We start from the raw sequence: 13,526 nt of genomic DNA, 5'->3' as shown, positions 1-13,526 counted from the left end.
ATCCTTGTGAGAAAAATGTATTTCTGTAAAATACCTCTTTTTAAATTCCTTGGGGTGTCTACTTTCCAAAAAGGGGTCATTTGGGGGGGGGTTGGTGCTATCCTGGCATTTCAGGGCCTCCAAAACTGTGATAGGTAGTCAGCAAATGTAATGAGGAAATAAAGCCCTTTAAAAGCCTGAAGGTGCTTATTGGATTATTGTGTGATCAATATATTATGTAAGTGACAACTTTGTGTAAAATAAAAATAAAAAAAATGTTTTTTGTCATTTTCCAAAGACTTGTTAAAAAAAAATAAATCTTCCATGGATTCAATATGCCTCTCAGCGTAGCTTAGGGTGTCTACTTTCTGAAAGGGGTCATTTAGGGGTGTTTGTACTGGTATTTTAGCTGCTCAAGAAATGTGATAGGCAGTCAGAAAGTAAAAGCTGTGTACATTCCAATATCTATACCATAGTTTGTAGACGCTATAACTTTCACACAAAGCAATCAATATACACTTATTGGGATTTTTTACCAAAAATATGTAGCAGAATACATTTTGGCCTAAATTTTTGACGAAATTTGAGTTTTTTTGTATATTTTTTATGACAAAAATGAGAAAATAAAAGAATTAGGTGCCGCGCTCTATGCATTGTTTTTCTTAAAAAATTAATAAAAAATTATTTAAACTCATATATATTGATCTCTCTCAACTATCACCATGAATACCCATTTATGCACCTCATGCCAATATTTAAACAAAACAAAAAATAATAAATAATATTAGGTGCATAGAGCGCGGCACCTAATTCTTTTATTTTTATCTAACTAACGCACACCACGTGAGGGTGAGCAAGGACGCCTGCGACACATTGTTTATATACACACAAATTGCTTATATACAAGTAGATATTTTGAAACAAGGAAATTTCATACTAGAGTAAAAATGAGAAAATATTGTTTTTCGAAGTACAGAAGGGTTTAATAAATGTGCAGAAAAAACATACAGCACACACTGCAGACCTCTAACTTGGGGCCACACATCTAACGCATTTCACTTTGGCATAGACAAACTTATTGTTTTGTGAACAATCCATGGTAATTAAAAACAGTCCATTCAAAAGTAATTCCCTCGGATATACATGCAGTATGTGTATTGTTAAGATCTTAAAGGATAAATTCACCTTTGGAACATGTTTTTAGGGAACGTGTAACATGTTCCCATAGCTGAAGCCACGCCCACCGCCCTCATGTCAGATATTCTGACAGGTCTGCAGGAGACCTGTATGGCATCAGCGATCTGGTGCAATGCTTTCCAGGCTCCTTTGGACAAAAAAATGAATACACTTCTTTTTTTAACTGTAAAAAAGTGTGCATTTATTATTTTTGTTCAAAAGGCGAAATTATCCTTTAACCACTTCCCGTCCGGCCCATTTACATAAACAGCCAGATGGGGGCAGTGCAGGAGCAGGTTGCTGTTCATAAATGGCGCCCACATTTTTAGCCTGTGTGCGCTCCTCGGGAGCGCGTGGTACCACGATCCAGTGCCCCCTGTGTCCTCCAGACACAGCGGAACACCGATCGGTGTAGGGGACCTCTGTGTGAGGTCCCGATCATGTGATAACTGATTGGCCAATCAGTAATCACATGAATAGTAGTAAGCAAGATGTCACTTCTGACATCATTACTTACTACGTGTGAAATCTGTGAATGATCACAGAGGTCACATGGTACAAGGCTATTCACAACAGCTTTGTACCATGTGACAAGCTGTGACCAATCACAGCCCACACAGTATTTCTCAATGGCTGCAAGAATACAGCCAAAGAGAAGGAGATATTATTGATTTTACAGCCTTTATGGGTGTAAAAGCAATCAGTGTAAAAAAAAAAAAAATCTTCATCACCCCCTAAAAGTAGTACAGTGTCACTATGGTGACACTGTACTGGTAGGGTGACAGTATGGTAAAAAAAAAAATAATAATAATAATATAAAAAAAAAAATAAAATGTAAAAAAGTTTTTTGAAAAATTATAATTTTTGGTTATAAACTAATTTGGGTTATTTTTTTTTACTAAAAAGATAGCTGAATACATTTTGGCCAAGATTTATGAACAAAGATTATTTATTTGTAAAATTTAAAAAAAAAAACACTTTTTTTCAACATTTTTGGACTTTTTCAATTATATAGCAAAAAAAAAATAAGAATCTCAGGGGTGAATAAATACCACCAAAATAAAGTTTTATCTGTCTCAAACAAATGCTAAAAAATTCATATGGGTACAGTGTTGCATGACCGCGCAATTGTCATTTAAAGTGTGATAGCGCTGAAAGCTGAAAATTGGCCTGGACGGGAAGGGGGTAAAAGTGTCCGGACAGGAAGTGCTTAAATGCTTAGCAATGACATAATATAGAAAATCTGTTCCCTCTCCTAATGGGTCTGTCTGTGAATTTAATTATCTCTATTACAGGTATCTTGCGTCCTTTTCATGTGTCTCTATAAAATGTTTAGCCAAGTTTGTTTAGTTGTTCCAATATCTCGTAGAACAAACTGTTGCACAATCTCCATTGCAAAACACCAGATGGCATGGAGATGGATTTTTATAATAACATTTTAAACAATTTTTTTTCAGGTATGAACTCACAAAAGGTCAAAAACATTTTTATCCAAAGGTTGGAATTATGCAAGCACCGTCACTTTCAATTGTTTGATAGGCTTGGTGATGTGAGTAATTTAATTGCTCGAAAGTTGATGTTATGCAAGAACTACAGGTGCAGGGGCGGACTGACAACTCATGGGGCCCCCGGGCAATAGGGGATTATGGGGCCCCTGTGTCCTTGCCCAAACTCAAAAAAACCTATGAAAAAGGTACCAGGGGCATCTCATGGGGCCCCCTACTGACCCCGGGACCTCGGGCAGTGCCCGAGTTTCCAAATGATCAGTCCACCCTGTACAGGTGTGCGATGGATCCTGATTATGGGGAGGTTCAGAAAATCGGTCATGTTCTAATTAACCCTGTGATGAACCTACATGTTCCTTCATATTATACAGATTCTAATGAGGATTTTGATTTAAAGTGTTACTAAACCCACAACAGTAAAATCAGTATGTATATGCAGTAAAGTCAATAGTATGCATCCTTGTTATACTCACTGTGGAACCTAAGGGGTTAATCCTCTGCATTGTGTAAAAATGTTGTTTGATCCTGGCTTCTTTGATTCTCCCCTTCTTCCAGTGATCCTTCTTATCTCCTGATAAAACATATTGTGTGGAGAAACTCCGCACATGCTCAGTTTGGTGTGTATTGCCAGAGAGGTTTTTTTTTCTTGGGAGAGTGCATGTGATCAGCACTCTCCAGACAGAGGTCAGGGGTTTTGTAAAAAGGCTGTTTGATCCTGTCTTCTCTGATCCTCTCCTTCTTTCACAGTCCCCAATCCATCTGTTGATAGTACAGAGCCTTATGAGACACTCTGCACATGCTCAGTTTGGTGTTTATTGCTATAGAGGGTTTTTTTTTTTTGGGGGGGGGAGTGCATGTGGTCAGCACAGAACCAATCAGCACTGTTCGGACAGAAGGTCAGGGGTTATGCAGCCTCAGAGGACAGTCAGAGGGGAATTAATACTCCTACAAGCTTTAACCAGTGCTCAGCTGAACACTGATAGAAGTCACTGGACTGCTCTAACTGCTAAGAAACGGTATTTAATTTATATTTACTAAAATAATTCCATTTCCATGTTCTGTGTAATGTGGAAGACCAGATATAGTGAATGCAGAATCCTGGGTTTAGTAACACTTTAATGATCCGTGCAATGTTATTGCTCTTTAGGTTTTAAACTTACTAGAAGACAAAAAAACATAGCTTTGCATATTGATATAATCGATTTACAAAATCCTATTGATTCACAAAGAGGTGTAGAGGAAAGGTTTTTAATTCCCAAAATCTCTAAAATTAATATTAGGACAAGAAAAAGATTAGGTTATTACCCTGTGAACAAGAGAGGGAAAGCATTGGATGAACATCAGAAACATGTAGAGAGAGAATTGTCCATTTTACTGACAAATATTCCGACGTTTTATTTCTCTTAGAAATGACAGAAAGAAAAGAAAAAAAAGAGACCAACTAAAGTAGCCAACGGAAAAAGTAGAAGGAAAGAAAAGGACAAAGAAAAAGAAGAAAAAAAGAAGAAAAAAGAAAAGGAAAAAAGGAAATAAAGAAAAACCTTACATAATTTAAACAAAAAATTCACAAGTAACTGAGAAAACTGTAGACAAAGGAGGAGCAGTAGTAGTTTTAGATATTGATAAATGTTATGAGGAGGCTATGAGAGGTAATAAAGGAAATAGAGAATTGTATTTCATATGCTGAGTCTTTGGAGATTTGTGTTACGAACACTATGCATAACATCATACCAGATCATTCAATTTTTCCAATCTTTCATCATTTGCTCAAAGTACATAAAGATACTAGCACAACAAATTATAGCAAGCACTGGGTGTTTGAGTAAGGGATTGGTCAATTGGATGGACCAATTGCTACAACCAATAGTACAGAGACCTACATCTTACCTTAAGCCCTGTACACGTGATCAGAAAATTGTACGATAATCTCATCGTTATTACACAGCAATTGTCCAAAATTACTCGAAGGGACAACCACAAAAAGTTTTGTTGTACGATACCAGATTGTACGATTTTAGTTTAACCAGTACAGTTTTCATCCAAAAATACAATACAAATACATTACATCACTTCTGAATTTTTATTCTGTGGCACAAGAATGTTCGTAACTTTAGTAAACTCTTCACTTTTGATATTAGAATAGCATGCAAAAAAAACAGACAATATTCTCAATGTGTATACAGGGCTTTAGGGACACAGAGCATTTAGTGCAGAAACTGGAAGGAATAGAAAGGCAGAACAATAGGTAATTGATTACCTGTAATGTATCTACCCTATTATCTTCAGTTCCTCAGTTGGATGTAGAGACTTACAAATCCATTTTGATTGGTATAGGAGATATGGACAGAAATGAGAAAAAAAGAATATTGAACGTACCCATTTCCTATTAACACACAATTATTTTTTGTTTCATGATGGGTTCTATCTCCATAGATGTCACATTTTGACGGGTGCTAAGTTTGTGCCAACTTATTTATGGGTTGGTGGAAGGATCATTATGTTTCTGGATATGGGAACCCATTTGATGCATTTGTTAAATTTGTATTATAGGTACATAGATTATCTTATTTTTGTAGATATGGAATTGTGGCTATACATGAGTTTGTTGTCTATGTAAATATGAATGATCTAAATGAATGCTCTAAACTCAACGTTCACATGTGAGGGATTTCTGGATACTAATAATTTTCTAGATTACACCAGATACAGAGATCTGAATAGTGGAATTCCCACTAAAACATACAGAAAACCTATAGCCAGAAATTCCCTTTGGCATGCATGCAGCTGCCATCCCCAGAGCACTGTCAGAGCTGTTCCAAGGCACAATATACTGTATGGGATCCAGGAGGAACTGTTCTGATATGACAAGTTTTGATACTGAATGCAGGGAATTAAATAAGAGATTTAGGCAGAGAGATTATATGGATAATGCAGCCTGATAACATATGAGGTGTAGAAGTACAGCAGAATTGATGGCAGATAAGAAGGAACAGAACCATTATGAACTGCTAATTATTTTCAACTAATTTAACTAATTTTTTCAACCTTTTTTTATCTTTAGCATTTTTTTCACCATTTTTTTTTAAATACTGTCATCAGAGCAGTTCAGTGTCGCCATAGTGATTTTTACACTATAATTGCTTATAACTGTGATTATCACTGTTGTAAGCAATAGTTTTAACTGTCATGAATGGCTTTCATTCATGACAGCTTGCATACTATCGTGATTGGCTACAGGTAATCACATGGTACAAGGTGTCAGGTACCATGTGATACTTGTGGGACATTCATAGCATGACAATAGTAAGCAAGCTGTCATGGATTGAAGCTATTTATGATAATTTTTATTATTTATTTATTTCAGGTACTTATATAGCGCCGTCAATTTACGTGGTGCTTTACATACATATATTGTAAATTCACAACAGTCCCTAACCCTCAAGGAGTTTACACTCTAAAGTCCCTAACACACATTCATACATATACATACTAGGGCCAATTTAGACAGGAGCCAATTAACCTACCAGCATGTCATTGGCATGTGGGAGGAAACCGTAGTACCCAGAGGAAACCCACGCAGTCACAGGGAGAAGATGCAAACTCCAGGCAGGTGGTGCCGGGGTTGGGATTCGAACCAGCGACCCTTGTACTTCTTAAATGTAATCATGTGTATTCCATAATTGGTGCCAAGCACCTTGATCTGCTGTGTCCAGTGGACACCTACAAGGGTGGGCTCACAGCAGCCTAAAGCCTAGTATACACTACCATTTTTTTTTTCAACTCAGCAGGCTGAATGAAAAAAAACTGACAACTCAGGAGGAGCCACTGTATTAACTATGTGATGTTAGTACAGCAACTTCCTCTGGTGAGCTATTGTGCTCTGACAAGGGGGGGAGCGGTCCCCCAGTTAGGACATTTTGGTTAGCGCTCCCAGCCATTGGCTAAGAGCTCTGATTGGGAGCTGATTGGCAGAACCTTTTTTGGTCATGCCCAGGGGCGGACTGATAACTCATGGGGCCCCCGGTCAATAGGAGATCATGGGGCCCCTGTGTCCTTGCCAAAACTCAAAAAAGCCTATGAAAAAGGTACCAGGGGCAACTCATGGGGCCCCCTACTGATCCCGGGCCCTCGGGCAGTGCCCGAGTTTTCAAATGGTCAGTCCGCCCCTGATCATGCCCCTTTGATAGAATCCTGCTGAACGACTGGCTTCTGTCTAGCCCATAGTCGGCCGGTCTCTATTGAACTGGTTGATGCCGCCCAACATTCAGCCCGTGTGTACTAGGCTTTAAAGTGGTTGTAAAGGTAAAGGGTTTTTTTACCTTAAAGTGTTACTAAACCCAGGACCCTGAATTCACTATATCTGATCTCCCACAGTACAGAAAACATGGGAATGCAATTGTTTTAGTAAATTTAAACTGCTAAATACCTTTTCTCATAAGCAGTATATAGCAGTCTTGTGACTTTTATCAGTATCCAGCTGAGCACTGGTTAAAGTGTGTAGGAGGAGTTTTCATTGTCCTCTGACTGTCCTATGAGGCTGCATAACTCCTGACTCTCTGTCTCGACAGTGCTGATTGGCCCTGTGCCAATCACATACACCCTCCAAAACTCCAAAAGAAAAAAAAACTATCAATACACAACCTGTGCAGTGTGACACCTAAAACTCTGTACTATCAGCGGATGTATTTGGGACAGTAGAAGAAGGGAAGGGTCAGAGAAGACAGGATCAATCAGCCTTTTTAGATAATAAGAAAGGATTAACCCCTTAGGTTCCACAGTGAGTATAGTAAGCATGCTTTACTGCATATACAGACTGATTTTAGCATTGTGGGTTTAGTAACACTGTAATGAATTCTCTGCATTAGGGTAAGAAACCTTTTCATAGTACCCCCCCCCCCCCAAATACTCTCCGTGCCCAATCTTGGTTCAACACCGTGCATGTCTGCAGCAGCTCTTCTCCCTTCTACCCTCTCTCACATGCTTGGCTGAAAGCAGCGGGAGCCATTGGATCCTGATGTTGTTAATTGAAACCAGTGAGCAGAGTGTGGGCTGTGAATCAAGTATTCCCAAGTTCCCCCATAGGAAGCAGCTTGTAGGGAGGACAGAGAAGGCAAAATGTAATTTCCATTCATTGCAGTGGTGGGGTCTTGTTTCTGTTTGTGCTTTGTGTCTCTGTATTGTGGCCTTTCTCACTGATTAAATCAGTCCTTCTGTTGGCCATTTTTTCACAGCTCTCTCAGCATTTGATTTAAATTAATCTGTGGGAGGACAATTTTACATAAGTGGGAACAGAGACCGACACAGAAAACCTCTGGCCAATTTATATCCACTAATCAAAGCAGCCTTAGTACTTGATTGATAAAAAAGCATGCGTTGCTGCTAAAACTACTGGAAAATGTCCTTTATTAAAATTGAAATGAATCACACAAGGGGTGCTGCTGTTGTATAAAAGTGTAGCATTCCCTTACCACTGACCGGTGGTTGATGCTCCTAGGTGGATTCATGTGCTAGCATTTCAGTTCTTGACATATCGTGGGTAAAAAGGAAATTAAGGATCAGTCACTTTAGTATTTCTGAAGGCTTATTTAGCTCAATAAACTCAGCAGAGATGGTTAGGGCACAGGGTACCTGAAAACAGATACAAACACTGCTCCAGACTTCACTTCTAGTAACGTAGGTACCTTGCCCTTTAAGAGAAGCCTAACAGATCCAAAACTATATGTTCAGTCTTAGGTACCTTAATGGGTGAGCATTGAGCACTCCTTGTAATACCACCAGTAGCTTAAACCCATATCTCCAGGATAGTATTCAGCACAGAAGCCTTCATCCAAGATGCTACATACAAGCAGCCATCTTTCTACTCCACCTCCTCTGGATGAAACCTCAGGCAGGACACCAAAGATCTTTCAAGCCCCAAGTCATTGACTAACATTTTCTTTAGGTCTAAGTTTTGGTCCTTCTTTTAGCAAATACCCTACCTATACAGCAGGCCTGGGAGGCAAAGACTTCCAGCACAACCTCCTCTCCAGGCAAAGCCTGGGTCAGCTGAGCTTTCCAAACTCACTGCAAATGTTTATATCTTCCCCCTCCTCACTGACAATGAACCTTCAAGTGATATTCCACAGAGAAATAAAACCTCATAACTCAGTTATATTGTTTCTTCTCGCTCTATCTGCTGGGAACACTCCTTAGCAACAGGCAGAAGCAAAATAAAGTCTGAACTTAGGGGAAACCCAATGAATACAGAAACAACAACAGCAACAATTAGGCCTTGTTCACAGGTATGCATGTTGTGATTGATGCATTTTTCTGTTGGGTTTTTCACACCTTTTTGAAGCGGGTTTTTTGCCAACAGGAAAGTATTGAGAGCAACTTTGATGCAAATGTTATGTGACTTTACACTCTCTGGAACTCAATGTAGAATCAACCTCACATCAAAGTAGTGCGGGAACGTTTTAAAAGCCACTGCGACTTTGAAAGTGTTCCTGAATTACTTTGATGCCACTTTGATGCGACTTTACACTCTCTGGCACTCAGAGTTGCATTAATCTTTTGAACAACTTTGAAAAGATTTCTGTACTACTTTCCTGTTGGCAAAAAAACCCATCAAAAATGCAACACTTGTTGCAGGAAAAAAAGTCACTGATACTTTCCAAAAATGCAGCTGAAAATGGAGAGATGTGAATGTGTCCCATAGGAAACCAACTTAAATGGACTGTAGCGCATTTTTGCAAAACACACTAAGAAATGCATAGGTTTGAACCAGGTCTTAGAGCTCAGGCTGACTGCCTAAATTTGGTATAGGGACACTCCAGCTTATGAAATCAATTCCACAGCCAATTCCAGCCAAAATATGCTGAGGCTGTATGTAAAAATCACACCATTCTGTAATAACTTTAAGGCATCCCTAACCTGTAGTTTTAAGAATGTACAGCGGTAGTATACTTCCCTTCACTTGTACCTACTGGTAAGCTTACAATCAGTCTTACCTGTAGGTACAGTGAATATCTCCGAAACGTAGGAGATATTCACGTCAGCAATAGCTGATGACTTTACCCGTGCAGTGATGCTCTGCATTCAGGACACACAATATGCAGTTGAATGCAGAACGCTGTGCCCGTGCGTGGGAGTCATTATGGCATGGGCCAGTCAAACAGCCGGAGCCCACAAACCTGGAAGGAAAACCAGGTCAAGATGGAAGTGTTGGGGAATCAGTGACAGCACGGCTCTGGAGGCCTTTGTGAGCAGGTAAGTGTGTCCAAATGTGCTAGCATGCAGTGCATATTAACATATTATGGCTTAGATCTGCAGGGGACCCATTGTTTTTTTTTTATTGAGCGGTTTACTACCACTTTAAATATTTTCCATGTTATCCTTGACTTTGCACAACACAACCCTTCCCCTGCTGTATTGGCACAGGTTCACAGTTCGCACTACCCACCTTCCTATGTCTTTTTCTCACTCTCTTTCTTTTTTATCCTTTTTTATAATACCTATTAGCCCTACAAATTGACTAACAAAAGTTTCCCCCTGCCCAATTGCCCTTAATGCAATCTGTGGCAAAGTTGGGTTCTCCAAATTTTATAACATGATTCGCCAAACCCCTATGTGAATTGAACCTGGACAGATTTGCTCATCACTAGTATCCAAGTCCAAGAAGGATACATATAACTGCATTCTATGTATTTATGCATTCTATGTATATATGCATTATATGTATACACAGGGGCGGACTGACCATTTGGAAACTCGGGCACTGCCCAAGGGCCCGGGGTCAGTAGGGGGCCCCATGAGATGCCCCTGGTACCTTTTTCATAGGCTTTTTTGAGTTTGGGCAAGGACACAGGGGCCCCATGATCCCCTATTGCCTGGGGGCCCCATGAGTTGTCAGTCCACCCCTGTGTATACACAAATTGCTGTATTTAGCAGTTATGCTCCACATGTACTTAAAGATACATAAACTGTTCATAATGTGCTGACAATACCTTAAATCTCCAGAGTCCACCAATATCTCCACTCTTTTCAAAGCAAGTGGGTTCCAAACCTTCATCAAGACAGCATTTGATAGCAGCCAGCCCACTGCAACCAGCACCAATCACTGCAACCCTTTTAACCATGATGAAATTCTAGTTTGACTGCTAAACTGGAAATCTGTAAAACAAAAAAATATATCATAAGCTATTCGTTTGGGAGCAGGGACAATGTGAAAACAATTCTGTAATTTAATTCAGATGACCACTTGCAATGCATATGTTTAAAGAATCAGTCTAAACTCCATCACCACAATCAGTCTACCATGTTTATGTCAAAAAGAAGTCTAGCTCTACAAAAGAAAGCAGAGAGTATTATATTTGATCACATTATATTTTTGCAGCATTGAGGGACCAGAAAAGTAAAAAACTGTGTGTAAAGTATGGAGGAGGGCTGTTAGCTCATACAGAAAAAAAATATTTTTCCCATTTCAAGGAAAGTATCATTTGAGCTATTTATTAAAACCTGGAGAAAAACATAAGAAGTGTGGATATTACCAATAGCAACCAACCTATGCTGTTACACAGTTAATATTTATGTTAATGTACATGAGAATTCATATAGTTAATCTTTGTACCATTTCCTATGGATATTTCTATAGTTAGTTATATGCTGCCATCCAGTGGCCTTATTTGGTAATGCACTTGTTTTTCATATTACCTCCCTGAGATCTATGACAAGGTTCCTTGCATATGAAGCTCCTCCCTTCTTCTTGAGTACAGCACTTCCTGTGTCATGGAGGCAGTTAACAGACCACATGTAACAGGGACACATGTATTCTGCATAGTACACTACAGAAAGTATCATCTTTTGACCGCATAATACTAGAAACCATTCATTCTGCTGTATCCTGTTGTCACATGTACAGAATAAAGCAACTTCTGGATGAACACAGTATTGGTGAGTTCAGCTATCTGATAAGGATTGCCCACAGTGATTATATCTGCTTATACAGGCTAGGCAGAGAGGTCTCACAAGGGATAAATTGCTATCACAACAACCTGAGTCAGAATACAACCTTTCACTTTATGAAAAAAATGTTTAAAAAAGGAAGTGGCCAGTAGAGGCAATATCTCAATCTGATACAGATGTCTTTGCAAATCGCACCAAAAATAGTGCATGTACTACTTTTGAAATCGGTGCTGCTCCGACCAAGTTGAAACCGTACCGATATGACCGCTCCAATTGCGGACAATAGGGTGCGACTTGGCATGCAATTTGAAAATCCCAGGGTATGAAAATCACCTGCCACGTTGCACCCAACTAAATTGAAGAGGATGGAGTTAGACTTATGCCCCGTACACGCTATAAGAAAATCAGATGAACGTACTCGTGCAGTCGTGCAATTTTCTGACGGTGTGTACATCATTTTCGACAGCCGATTCTGATCTTACGAACGAAAATTGACGATAGTGCAAACACCAAAATTTTTGTCGTTTGGGAACAGAACGAACGATTTTTGTTTAATGTGTACAGTTTTCATATGAGAAAAATTGGATATGAAAGACCACGCATAATCGGAAGCTGCTTATGATTCGAAAGAACCTGAAGAAAGTAAACGCCACGGAATATTCGTAGCATTACAGCCATTAATGTCATTAATGTTATTAAACAGTTTTCTTCACCCAACCCCCAAAAAACAAACATTACATATGTCACTGCATCACAATGAATGTGTGTGTTTGCATGTTGTAAAAATAAAACCACAATTAAAAATTATATATGTTTTCAACAATAACTCTATTATTCACTATATACCATTTTACAAAAATAACCACTTTTTGTCTTTTTTCTCTGTTGCCTCTGTGTGGCCAGAATTCCAAAACCCATAATGGCAATTGCAGTATTTTCAGAACATTCGGATACATTACTATTCCGAAAATTTGTCATGAAAGATCCGTCGCTGAGGGAAAACAAATATGGCACCGAAAGCGTGGCTACAGGGTCACACGTACATTACATCATTTCCCAAGCTACGCTACGACGTTCGCACGCAATGCCTTAATATCATACAAAATTATCATGCATAAAACACATCGCTTTCGACCAGCAGCGTACAATCGATGATAACCGGACAATCGTCCGTCCGATTTTCTTATAGTGCGTACGGGGCATTAGGGCTAGACCCAGAGGTAGGCAGCTGTAAATGGACACAAGCCCATTTACACCCACCTGTCCATAGGGATGAATGGACTTTTCGATCAGGTCCACCTGAAAAAACTGACAGACGGACCTGTTTGGAACGCCCATCTGAAAGGGAAGTAAAAAAATTAGCTTTCGTTACTGGGATTATATTCTAGGATTTTAATTTCTTTTGGGGGGGATGGGGAGGAGATGTGTATGCATTTCTTTTTATGTTCATTTTTTTTTTTTTTTGTTTTATGTTAAATTGTTTTTCTTTATTTATTTTTGCTGCAAGGCCTTCTTTAAAAATAGGGGTATTGTTTTGGGAATTGTAGTTTTTTGTTGTAATTTAATAGGCTTTTCTTTTTGAGTTTGGACTGCTGATAGCATGACATTCACTTGTGTTTTTGGAGCTTCACTAATTGCAAGGACAGCATAAACCAACTGAAATATAATCAAACACATTCCCAATCATGCCCTAGTGGACATAGCACCTTGAAACACACAGGTGAAATGAAGTCAATCAATCAAAGTTCTTTCTCCTAAACCCTTGGTATCAAGACTCTTTACAAAGCACCACCTCACTAGGAGGCACCTCAGTAAAATACAGGTTTTTTTTTACTATAATCTATTACTGCACAATGAATAACCAAAAATTTGAATAACCAAAAATAACCAGGAGAGCCTGGGAACCCCATCACCGGAGACTGA

At 39.1% G+C, this 13,526-nt stretch overlaps 1 protein-coding gene across 2 annotated transcripts in view; it reads right to left on the bottom strand.

Moving 5' to 3' along the window:
- LOC149467570 (flavin-containing monooxygenase 5-like) overlaps positions 1 to 13,526 on the bottom strand; it is an 86,650-nt gene that overhangs the window by 53,354 nt on the left and 19,770 nt on the right. For both annotated transcript variants that reach the window (XM_089671536.1, XM_089671537.1), the window contains exon 2: positions 10,646 to 10,811. In XM_089671536.1, the coding sequence (XP_089527662.1) occupies positions 10,646 to 10,777 (132 nt within the window). In that variant the 5' untranslated portion in view covers positions 10,778 to 10,811. The remainder of the gene's footprint in view (positions 1 to 10,645; positions 10,812 to 13,526) is intronic.

The sequence above is a fragment of the Staurois parvus genome, unplaced genomic scaffold (assembly GCF_062004578.1).
Source record: "Staurois parvus isolate SC_StPar_1 unplaced genomic scaffold, SC_StPar_1.0 ptg000106l, whole genome shotgun sequence".
Classification (NCBI taxonomy): Eukaryota; Metazoa; Chordata; class Amphibia; order Anura; family Ranidae; genus Staurois; species Staurois parvus.
This window is presented reverse-complemented; position numbering and strand designations above follow the sequence as displayed.